Source organism: Parasteatoda tepidariorum, chromosome 10, assembly GCF_043381705.1.
Source record: "Parasteatoda tepidariorum isolate YZ-2023 chromosome 10, CAS_Ptep_4.0, whole genome shotgun sequence".
Classification (NCBI taxonomy): Eukaryota; Metazoa; Arthropoda; class Arachnida; order Araneae; family Theridiidae; genus Parasteatoda; species Parasteatoda tepidariorum.
In genome coordinates, this window is record NC_092213.1 from 83,021,045 (window position 1) to 83,034,416 (window position 13,372).

The 13,372-nt window shown below is 29.3% G+C and overlaps 1 protein-coding gene across 1 annotated transcript in view; it reads right to left on the reverse strand.

Moving 5' to 3' along the window:
* The window catches only part of LOC107445955 (protein O-mannosyl-transferase TMTC1), a 364,666-nt gene that overhangs the window by 138,802 nt on the left and 212,492 nt on the right, over positions 1-13,372 (reverse strand). Inside the window, exon 4 of the mRNA XM_071187075.1 lies at positions 11,657-11,791. Within this exon, the coding sequence (XP_071043176.1) occupies positions 11,657-11,791 (135 nt within the window). The remainder of the gene's footprint in view (positions 1-11,656; positions 11,792-13,372) is intronic.

Below are 13,372 nucleotides of genomic sequence, written 5' to 3' on the forward strand. Positions count from 1 at the left end.
CTATCAACTCAAAACTCTTTATTTACTATGAAAAAGAATACATTTCGCAATGTCTCAGTTATACGCGTAATTCAACTTAAAGTAACATCAGTGTGACTTCTGTTGTTGCAGATTAGATGACAAATAACTTATATTAGGTTGTAAGATGTTATTTTAAGCAGGTCTGTTAATTTTTTTTGGTAGTTATTTATTGTTAGCTTGTTTTTTAGGGTAATTAATCGTTTTTTGGCATTAATTGTAATTTTTTTGTTAATAATTGTTTACTTTTTTATGTTTGTTTTAAGAATTTTAGTTTAATTGGTAAATTGCTTCACAGTGAACTTCGTGATCGATGGCGTGCCCAAAATATTATGTGGCGTGCCATAAATGGCACGCGTGCCATTGGTTCGCCATCTCTGGGCTAGGCTATAGCACTATAAAAGAAGTAAGGAGTAAAATAGTAAAACGATTTACGTTCGGCTTAACCACTCGGGCAATATAGTCAAAAAGATTTATAGTTAACTTTATAAATAAAAATAATATAAGTTGTGCTAATATAAGTTATACTAATAAGTTGTACTTGCATAAGTTGTACTTGCGTAAGTTGTACTTGCATAAGCTGTACTAATAAGTTGTATTAATGTCGAAAGAATTAGGGACTTATAAAAAAAATCAACTATACTATAACTATACAGCTTTATTGTTTGTACGCTGTTAAAACAGGTTTGCATTTGTTCACGTTTGTGTATCAATTAGTAAACATTGTAATACAATACGTTAAAAATAAATACAAATAGAAAGTATATGAAAATTTGCTGTATAAAAACCCATTGCATGTATGTTTAAACATAAAAGTATTGTATATAAACTCGTGCAAAACATGTCATTATTAAAAACTATAGTGTGTCTAATAATTTGATCTAATTATTAAAATAAACTAATACAATGCTAGATAGAATAAATATTCTATATTTGTATAATATATTGTTTAATTTATCCAATCGGTAAATTTATATTATATATCGTCTAATTTAACCAATTTATACACGAACGTAAACAAGTACAAACCGGTTTTAGTCACATAAAAACAATAAGGCCGTATAGTATCACCTGATAATTAAGATTTTGCATAGAATCTTATAGCGCGTGGAATAATTTGGCGGCCAAGGATTGTATATTCTGAAAAAGTTGCATTTATTAAGTATCAAAAATTTTATGCGTGGATGAAATTAGAATGACAATCAAAAAGAATGAAAGAATAAATATAACTTCGTAGAAAAAGCTTTTTAATTTCATACTTTTGTATTGTCTCAGAGTAAACAGACGTTTAATAAATAAAGAAAACACGGAAAAATGAATTTAAAGCAGTTTATTTCTATCGTCAAACTAGTGCATATCCTTTCAAAGGGAAATAACCCAGTTATTTTATTGAATTGTAGTATTTTTCGAATTTTTTTGAGAAATATTATTCAAGTTGAAGAAGAAAAAAAAATAAAGTAAGAATTCTGTGAAACATAAAATATTTTAGAATGTTAAGATAAATAATTTTTCTTGTTTTCTCTGTAAACACGGAGCTAATTTGTATAACTGAATTTTAGTCGAAAGCTATCTTTTTCATACGGGGCGAAATATCTACGAAATGGCGGAGAAAAAAAAATCGTTTGCATTATGATGTGTTGCCAAAAAAAACTTTTAAAGCTAGGACAAATATCTTACAAAAGTACAAACACGATATTAAATATTTCGTGGTGAAATTAAATTTAGAGGCTTTTATTATTTATGCAAAAAGAACAAAAGAAGACATTCTTTTCAATGTATTTTCTAGAAACTAGTAAAGAAAAATAATATGTGTCGTTTATTCTTTTAGCTTTAAATCTTCCAACTTATAAAATGTTTGTGTTGTGTAAAAGTTTCTTGTTTTTAAGTTCTGCATAAGCGTTGGAAAATAAGAAACTTGAGAATAGGTTTGTGTTTTTGTTGTATTTTAATTAGTTTTATTTCGTGTCTTTATTTTTTTTTCTTGAAAGAGATCTTTCGCTAGACTTCTCGAATGCTTATTAGATTATTTTCTCGTTTTGAAGTTTGTCTTGGGCTCTAAGAGACAGATAACTGTTAACGGTAGTTCTTTTTTACCCTTGAAATATTATTTTACTTTTTAAGACCGGTTTTGTACTAGAAACCACTCATAACGAGCCTGTATTTAACGAGATTTTGGATTTAACGAGCAAAATGGAATGTTTTGTTTGGCAGAATTAATATATAATTTTAGCCAGCAACTTTTGGAAGTTTGTTTAATGACATCAGAGATAATAAAAAGTTAAGAAATTGTGATCACCGAAAAGCAATCACAGGTTACACATATTTTTTGAAACAAACTAGAATAGAACACATTAAATAATAAATATCATGTAAAAGACAGAAAATAAAATGTAAAGTAAAAACAGAATATAATTATACAGGATAATTTAAAGAACTTTATAATTAATGGGATTGATATTAAATTATACAATTTTAATGATTTTAGAAAATTAACTTTATATAACACAGAACAAAATAATGAAACTTCGGAAATAAAATTTATGAAAAGTGAACAAGCATTTAGTTTCGGGAAAACATTTTGGTCGGGATCATTATCATTTTCCTCGTGATTTATCGAAGACAAGACCTCTGCTCCATTTACCGAATGTAAATCATCCATTCTCGGCCAATAACTCAACGATATTTCAACAACCCCAATAACATTTCATCAATAGTCTGCCATTTTCGAACCGGGAGAAACACAATGAGGGGATAGACTCGACTTTTCGAACATTATTTGCATGAAGAAAATCAGATCGATTCGAACAGAGGTTGTAGAAGGGGTGGACCCTGAATTCGCGGAATTAAGGTCCATAAAAGTCATCGGCGAAGGCGGCCGATTCTCTAATAGGCTATGATGAAGTCGTTAATCAATTATTCATGCTATTGGCCCATTCTCCTAACAGAGTCAGTCATAAATCTATTTTAATTGAATATATATGCTCGCCAAATAACATGAATGGCTACAGCGGTTACTGTTTGTTTGGCGATGGAAATTTTTCATCTTTTAAAGTTAAAAATTGTTTCTCAAGCCTAAATTTTGGGATTTCTGAAAGTTTCAAAAGCTCATTTTGTTTGGGTATCACTTTAGAAACTCAGATTTATGAATGGCGCAGAATTGTAGATCACAAACAGGTTCTGACCAATAGTATTCAAGCACTAAATTCGGGTGCGAGAATTGTAAAAACTTTTTAAGAACTTTTAAGTTGTGATATTTTTGCAAAACCAATGATTTATGATAGTCTAAAATAAGAACAGCAACTTGTTTTGATGGTTTGTTCATGATAAACCATCAGAAATTTCCATCATAATTTCTTAGAAATCAAATGATGGAAGGATCATGAGCAACCATCATGCCAATGTAAGAAGAATTCTGACTGATTTTTGATGGGCAAAACATAAAAAAATCCATATTGTTTTGATGGTATATGCCAGAGAACCAACAAGATTTTCCACTAAACTATCATAGAAATGTATAGTTAAAGCCATTATGTACCATTACGGATGATCATGAATAGTTGGTTCATGAGAATCAAACATCTCTTGATAGTTAGCCATCATATTATTAAAGTAGCATTTTCCATCATGAAATGTTGGTAACATAAACCATCAAAATGGTTTGATGAGACCATCAAGAACTTGGGTACGTTCAGAACTGGTATGTTTTTCAAGGATAATTTTCGGTTCTTTAAACATGTACGGGCACTAACGCATAATGAATACTACGTAACATTCAAGCCAAACAGTATACATATAACAATGTTAGAATCGATTGTATAAATATGAAAAAAAACAAGCTATTGGTAAAATGTCTTACTGAGATCTGTTATTCAATAACAAGAGATATGTTTTTGTATTATATAATTGTGACACCTAACTTCAAAAACATTATCTAATTAAATTAATTAAGTTGGTGGCTTTTTCAGGAACTGATTATGGATTTAATGTGGTTTTGGTATGTTTGAAACATGTATATTTTGTATCACACAAATTGTAACAGCTAGCTTAAAAATGTTATCTAATTATTTTAATTAACTGGGTGGCTTTTTCAGAAACCGATTATGGATTAGATATGGATTTGGTATGCTTGCAACAGATATGGTTTTGTATCACATAAATTGTAACACCTAACTTAAAAAACGTTATCAAATTATATTAATTCAACTTTTTGGCTTTTTCTGGATTAGATAACGGAATTAGTATTCTACTAATATCGAATCTTTAGTTTCGATGAAAGAGTGAAACGTTTCGAATTGGAATGTTCAAATTGTAACACCTAACTTGAAAAACGCTATCTAATTATAATAATTTAACTTTTTGGCTTTTTCTGGATTAGATAATGTAATTAGTACTCTAATGTAGAATCTTTAATTTCGATGAAAGACTGAAAGAGTCAAATGTTTTGAATTGGCATGTTCAAATTGTAACACCTAACTTAAAAAACGTTATCAAATTATATTAATTTAACTTTTTGGCTTTTTCTGGATTAGATAATGTAATTAGTACTCTAATGTAGAATCTTTAATTTCGATGAAAGACTGTCAAACGTTCTGAATTGGCATGTTCTCTGCAGGGATATTTTTTTCTCTGCTTTATACATGCACAGGTGCTAAAAAAAATACTAAAAATATTTACTCCAACTTCACCTTTAAGCCAAACAGCCTATATAATGGACGAATCAGCTGTTTCAATATAAAAAAAATAAAGAAAAAGCATAGTTAAACCAGAGATTACTTTTAACAAACACGACTCTGTACGCGTAAAGTTTTTATTGTTAATTTTTTCTTTTCGTCGTCCATTTACCCAAAGACATTACAACTGCGTTGATCCAAGCTTTTGTTCAGTTTGAAAATCTCACCAGTTAATGGGTTTCTACCCTTTAGCGTATTTTTTTTATGTTCTTTTTATTGATACTTTTTCTGCACTATTTCTCTTTATCTCGATTTTTTTTGTACTCAAGGTTTAGAATAAAAAAAAAAAAATTTCGAAATGCTTTTTTTAAATATTTTTTCTTATCCGAAATAGAGAGTGGTTGATTTAAAAATTTTGGGCTACTCTCCACCATTTACAAATATCATATTTGTAGACTTTAAAATCATATATTCCACTTGAAAAAGCGAGCAGTTTTATAAATAAATGAAATAAAAGAGGTTTGATGTTGTTAGAAGATATAAATCCTTAAGATCAACAGATATAAATCTTATATCAATTGTTTTAAAAATATAAAAGACTCCAGAAACCTGTTTCCAATTTGAGGAGTTATATAATTTAAGGTTGTATACATACTTTTTTCTATCACCGTCATTCAACAGACTCAATTTTGAGTTCACGACTAGCAATATTCAACTCTGGGGTCTGTCCAGAAATTTTGTGAAAGGTCCGTTTTTCGGGAAATTGTGAAAAAATTACCCACATTCTTTCAACCAGGGTCCGCTTTTATGAATTTGTGCAAATAGGGTCTGTTATTGCGGAAAAAAACTTTTTCAAGGAGTTTTTAAATTGTATAGACATACAAGATTATGCTCAACACTGTAAAACTGTAATTAANGACAAGGGAACTCCTGGATCAAGTATTGGGTGAAATTTGCTTTCGCGGAGAACTTTTTTGCTGGAACTAACCTGCATTTGCGTTACATGGAGAGAAAAACCTCCTTTGCCTGACAGGAAGGGGAGTCTAACTCATGACCCGTCTACCACTGAGGATATTTTACGTCAGCACTGTTGTCAGGCCGAACCGGATGCGGAAAACGTACCGATCAGTCATCGCTGGAATTTGAACCTGGGTCACCTCATTGGGAGGATTGTGCCTTATTCCCTGAGTCCCCATGCTCGTTGTTACAGATTTTTTTAATATTTCTTTATAACAGTCGTTGAACAGCCGACCCAATGTTGAGTTTACACTACCAATGTTCGACTCCGTAGCCTTGTAATTTTGAACCCAATCCAGAAGACAAGGGAACTCCTGTATCAGTACCCCCAAAGGTATGATTTTATATGGGAACATGGAGGACTTAGAGACTAGACAGGATTTAACGTGCGTCAGTCACCATTTACTATACGGGGAGTCAAGTATCAAGAGAAATTTGCTTTCGTGAAAGGACCTCGCCATATTGTAAACAACTGACATTAATTCTCATTTATTACTTCTTATTGTGCCGCGCGTTCTGCATTCCTAAGTTGAAATAATTTTTGCTCAAGAATAGTTGATTATTTTTGACGTCCAAATCATCGTTCATTTTGTTACGATTAACATATTAACAAAATGTTCTGATATAAATTATTGCAATTTTATGTTTTATAAACAAAATTATATATTTTTTTGTCTGAAAAGTATTAACTTTCAAGAACAAGAAATAAGTATTAAATATAGGCAAAAAATAGATAAATATAGGTAAAATATAGGTTATTTTTGACGTCCAAATCATCGTTCATTTTGTTACGATTAACATATTAACAAAATGTTCTGATATAAATTATTGTAATTTTATGTTTTATAAACAAAATTATATATTTTTTTGTCTGAAAAGTATTAACTTTCAAGAACAAGAAATAAGTATTAAATATAGGCAAAAAATAAATATAGGTAAAATATAGGTTATTTTTGACGTCCAAATCATCGTTCATTTTGTTACGATTAACATATTAACAAAATGTTCTGATATAAATTATCGTAATTTTATATTTCATAGACGAAATAATATTTGTTTTTGTCTGAAAAGTATTAACTTTCAAGAAAAAGAAATTAGGTATTAAATATAGGTTAAAAAATAGGTTATTTTTCAGGTCTGAATCATTGGTCATTTTGAGTCGATTAACATAGTAACAAAATGTACTGATGTAAATTATTGTAATTTTATGTTTTATAAACAAAATTATATTTGTTTGTTTTTTCCTGAAAAATATGAACCTTCAAGAAAAAAAATAAAGCTGATTGAGAGAGAATCACGGGGATTAATGAGGGGAGTAAGCAGGGGAGAAAAAAAATTAACCGAAACACCTAGTTAACATGCTTTTTTTTTCTTCAAGCATAGGGAGCTTGTAAGAAATGTACCCCTTCTGAGGAAAAAATCATTTCAAGGTTTTTATGAAAAGAACAAATAGTACACCTCATAAAACAATATAATATATATATATATAAATATATATTGTATTTCTTATAAGTAACTGAAAATCTATAAAAAGAATAGATCTAGACTGATTTGAAGAATATACAAATGTCTATCATTTGTATATTCCTCAGTCTATCATTTGTATATCCCTGTCTCTAGTTCCATAAAGAATAAGCTCAAGTTCTACACAGAAAGTCAAAGAAGTAACACATCCCTGGCGCCAATTCTATCATCTATCTCATTTGATATCGATTTTTTCATCAACAAGTCAAGTCATAGGAAGAAAAAAAGTTCTTTTGAAATTAATGACTCTCGGCTAAAATAAATTGACTTATTTCCGAAGGATACTTCTTTTTTGCGGCACTGATTCCAAATATACGTTTAACACTTCCTTTTTTAATATCAGCGTCCGATGAGTTTTTGAGTAAATTTGAATTTCGATATAAAATTAAATTTCTTTGTTTGAATCACTTTAAGATGAAAAAATATTAAAAACAAGCAATATAAAAAAAAATAANAAAATTATAATTAAAAAAATTAAATTTTAAAAAATAAACAACAATTGCTGTTTCTAAATTAGAGATGCAACATACTAATATTTGTATTTAGCCTTTACTGCTGAACGCAGAATATTCATTTCGGACGAATAATGGAAGAATCGTCTGCCGAAGACAAAATTTAGTTCGTTTACATCTGTTTTTCTCCTTCCCCCCCTTCCTGGGAAGAATTTATTCGATTAACAAAACAATAATGAAGTTAAAATATTTTGTGAAGGGTCCGCTTTTAAGTTAAAATATTTTGTGAAGGGTCCGTTTTTATGAAAAGATATTTTGTGAAGGGTCCGTTAACGGACCCAAATTTCTTCTAAACAGACCCCTGATTAAAGTCAATTCTTATTTAGGTAAACAAAGAAATCTTTAATTTAGTTACTTTTTATTAAATAATTAAAATTTTTTGGCCCATGTAAAACTAAAATTAATTCATTAAGTTTTATTAATGAACAATTATTTGAAAAAACTGTATTAACATCAAGTGTCTACCACTACAAGTTTAAAAAAAATGTATTTGAATTTGAAAGGATGAATATAAAAAGTATTTTATGAACGATAGAAAATTTGAACAATATATAAGAGTGTGAACTAATAGTACGAATTGAAAAAACATTGTTTAAAAATGAAAACGTTCAATGATGATTATTTTTATAAGTTACAACAATGTCAAATTGTTATATCTGTATATGTTTATCTGTATGTACCACATACATATCATGCATCAAGCATTGAATTTATTACAATATAGAGCCAATTTTGGGGAATCTATATTTTGTAATATTAATCCCAGAATGACTTTGAATAATACACCAATAGTAATTTCTATATAGGACCCTTATAGGCTTATAATATAGGGTAAATATTGCATGCGGCCACAGAACTGAGGAAGCATTTCTTATTTCTTTTTTCACAATGGCAACAAAAAGCTGAAACAAACTAAGTTGCAATCTAGCTAAAAATATGAAGTTAAAATAAAACTGTATTCATATAAGTAAACCACGTTTTTGTACTGACGATGACCATGATGTACTGTCTGATGTTATTTATTTAAAACATTTAGTAGAATAAAATCTATATAATGCCCCTACTATAACTATTGTTATTATTTAACATAAAAAAAAATATTTTGTATAGGTATAAAATTTTATTAATGTTAATGTTTAACATAAAAAAATATTTTGTATAGGTATAGAATTTTTTGAATAATTGTTAACATTTAACCTGGGGCATAGTGAAACACTTTTATTATATTTTAAATAAGAAAGATGGACTATTTTGCGAATCATTTTTAATAAATTTTTGCGTAAGTGTGATTATTTGGAGAATTTTTTGTGGCAGGGTTATAATAATAGCGGACAGACTGTAGATGTACATTGAAAATTTCAGATAGATTTTTTTTTTAATTTGAAAAATTCACGAGAGAATCATTTTGCTCTACTCCCCCCCAAGTAGAATATATTTGTCAAAGTAAAAAAAAAAAGAATAATTACTCTCTAAAAAAACACTCTTTTTGAACAGGTCATTCAATGGAGTTTTTGATCTTTAATTTTAGAACGATAACTTTTAATTTATTTTATAGATTAAATTTATGATTTAATTATGATGAAACAAAAACAGGTAAAATTTAGACTGGATTGTCAATGTTTAGATTTTAAACTTAATGTCATATTATTGAAGAGTTTCATTTTCAGGAAATAGAATAAAAACGATATTTCGAAATTCTGCGGATGGTGTATATATATCTCTTGGACTTGTTTTGGGAGTTCATTAGGATTACAGAGGCTATTTCAATAGAAGGTGGGTAAAAAAATTCTTTGCGAAAACCGTTTTGGCATAATCTTTAAAGCCACCGTGTTTTACACTTCAATTTATAAAAATAAGTTCAAAAAGTTTTTTTATTTTTTACTTCAGTTTGGAGAATGTCCCTGTGAAATAGCAAGATGCAGACGATTATTCTAAATGAGAGAACAAGAAATCGCTTTGCCTGCGACATACACAAACTGATCAGAATAAAGAAAGAAGAATCTTTGTTGGAGAGTAAGAACTCCATGTTGCCAAAGGAGGAAAAGAAAAAGCTTGTTTCAAAAAAGCAAACTAAAACGTCTCCAAAAACTCAGACTGAAGAAGAGAAAAAGCAAACGATATAAAAAAAAAAAAAAAAAAAGATTGAGGAATCGATTCTCTGTGCCTGCATCATCGTCATCGAACATTGTCAGAGTACGATAGCACGCGAAAAGAAATTCCTGTGAAAGAAAATGAAGAAAAAAAAAGTGGAATAAATAAAATAAATAAAAGCCGCGTATTTTTCTTTAACTGTACAAAAAAGGAATTTGGTGCGAAAGCAAAACGATGTTTAAAGTACTTTTCTTTACAGATTTTCTTTTTATTGTGCACGTAATGCATCTGTGCGGAGATGGCCTCCAGGATAAAGTGAGGGGGGGAGAAGACAGAGGTGGGGGTAGAAGAAAATTCGTCTTCTCTATAACGACTCGACTTCTTGTCAACAAATCAGATGAATTGCTATCCTATAAAAGCAATTCAATTGAATTTATTTTGCATTGACATCGTTGCGAATGTAAAATTAAAATGGCGGAATCCTGTAAAATAAATTTTACTTGAATCTGTTTTCTTTGACTCAATTTATATCTTGTGGACATGTTCCTTCTCAAACTGATAAACGATTTTTATTTTGATAAATAAAACCAATTTTAAAATAACACTCGACATTTAAATATGCTTCTTTGCTTCTAATAAGTTTTCGAGTTTATTTTTCCTTCGAGAATGTTAGAAGCAAAAACCATCGGTAAAGTTACAGTTTATGCAACGACAATAATCGTATAAAGTGTTTATTTGATCAACTGATTTCCATTCATGCGTCAGAATTTTTATCGTTAATGAAATTTAATAATTAAAAGACTGGAAATTAAAATATACTGGAAACTAAATCTCCTGATTAAATGTTAACAGTTAAATTGATAAATTGTTTTACATTCGCGACAACTTTACACCATTAGGCAACGCCTTAGTAAAAAAATGGTTGCAGCTGTCTGCTACGCTTAGTTAATATTCCTGGTTCTATTTTTTGAACACTAATTTTATTTGTTTCAAAGTATAAAGTATCATTTATTACATTGAAAAAAATACAAAACAAATGGCAGATCGCACGAAAACATCCCAAATTTACAGTAAAAAGAACGCTCTTCACAACATTAAAATATCAACTAAGTTTAATTCCCAAATATGATATCAATTTGTTGCCAAGGCGACTAAAATGCATTTCTTAATGACGAAATTTAATATTATGTAACGCAAACAATTAGTTATGAAGGTAGCGCAATAGGTTGATATTATGTAGCACAAACAATTAGTTATGAAGATAGCGCAGAAGGCTGATATTATGTAACGCAAACGATTAGTTATGAAGATAGTGCCTTAGGTTGATATTATGTAACGCAAACAATTAGTTATGAAGATAGCGCAGTAGGTTGATATTATGTAACGCAGACAATTAGTCATGAAGATAGTGCCTTAGGTTGATATTATGTAACGCAAACAATTAGTCATGAAAGCGCAGTAGGTTGATATTATGCAGCACAAACAATTAGTTATGAAGATAGCGCAGTAGGTTGATATTATGTAGCGCAAACAATTAGTTACGAAGATAGCGCAGTAGGTTGATATTATGTAGCACAAACAATTAGTCATGAAGATAGCGCAGTAGGTTGATATTATGTAGCACAAACAATTAGTTATGAAGATGGCGCAGTAGGTTGATATTATGTAACGCAAACAATAAGTTATGAAGATAGTGCCTTAGGTTGAGAGGTCGTAACAGATTAAATCTATGTATAAAGTCGATTACAGGACCAATAAACGACCGCTAAGGGTAGCAATAATAATAAAACCAATAATTGTCGAATTAAATATGATTTGCCTTACCTGATGAAGTTCCTTTCAATCAGCATTAGTAGCTGATAGACGAGGCAAACTCCGAGGACGGTTATTCCTTGTTCTTTGGCGATTAATGCCAAACCGGCGCACAATAAGCTCACGCTTTGCCACAGCAGGGTGTTTCTAAAAAGAATAAACACACATTAATACACTGATTTTAAGTTCCACAGGCTTATTTATTTCTAATTTTTAAAGGATTCCCTAGTAAAAATGCCCCAGTTTATAAATCATTCATGATCAAAAAGTCAGAATTGGGACCTTTTGTGGAATTTCTGACTATTCTACGAATCTATTTCCTAACAAGTTTATTCCGCAAATTTTCAGGATTGTGGAGTTTCAGATTAATTGTAGAATAGATTTATTTTAATTTCCTATTTTATTCTTAATTATTATATTATTTAAAATTCAGTTTATTTTTAATTTTTAGAAGCTTGCGCTGTAAGGAAATCCCAGCTTGTAGAACATTTAAAATAAAATTTAAAAAAATCAGAAATGAGATAATTGGAGGAATTTGATTATAATTTTTTTTTTTGAAATTCGGAAGTTTAAAAGGCCAAAATACTCTATTAGAACTCAATCGAAAATTTTGTGCAACAGAAAAAATAAATCTCTTAGTAAAGCGGAATATAAAAATGAACCACTATACGGAATTTAATTATTTATCAAAAATTACTCAGCCTAAATTTGTAAAAAAATGCATGCAAAATTAATAAATAACTTTAATCAAAGATAAAGTAAGAAAATACAAATAAAGCACAAATGAAGCCATATATATAGTCAAAATATAGTTTAGTTTGACAATCAAAAATTTTCCTCAGTGTTGAAAATTAATACATAAAACGAGAGGATTTAACTGATTCTGTGATTCACACTGAGGAAGGTTTTTTGTTATGTAATCAAAACTATAGTATATTTGTCTTTGTCGCTTTATTTATTCTTTACTCATGTTGTCAGGCTTTATTTTCATTTATAAGACGAACCGCATTTTCCTTCTTCTGAATAATTTTATTTAATTATTTTTGTAACCTTTAAGAAGAATTTTCTAAGTTATAGTAATCAAATAGAAAATTTTATTTTCCACTTTTCTTTGTACGCAATGCCCTGTTTAATCTTCAGAAGTTTATTGAAAATAAAAAAGAACATAAGATCCAAGATGGCATGGTAATATTGTCAATCAATGCTCTCAACATGGAAATAGAAGTGAAAAATATTTTTCTCTCTTCTTTATTTCGTATTTTATTGTAAGATTGACAGTTTCTTTCCCCGCCCGGATTAACAACCAAATAATATTTTCTTTTTCACGAATCGCGTGTATTTTTCTGTAGATGAATGCACCTAAAAAAAATTCTTGTCAATACATTCAATAAGAGTATGAAGAATCTTAAATAATTCAAACTATAATAAACAAATTAAAGTATAGTATTACAGTAGGCAATTGTTTCGACAACTACGCACCTGTTACACAATTCGCCCATTATCAGAAATTTACAGATTACATCAATTTCAATAACATTTGATAAAAAAAATAAAAATCTGAATTAAAAGCATCGGAAAAATTTACTCCAAATTTGACTTGATTGATATAGTTGTTATCGTGAAATCAATAGAATGTCAACTTTCACCGGTGAATGTCAACAATCATATAGTATCCTTGGCGAATGTCCGAAATATTTGTTATATCCGCTTTGATATTAATTTATTCAT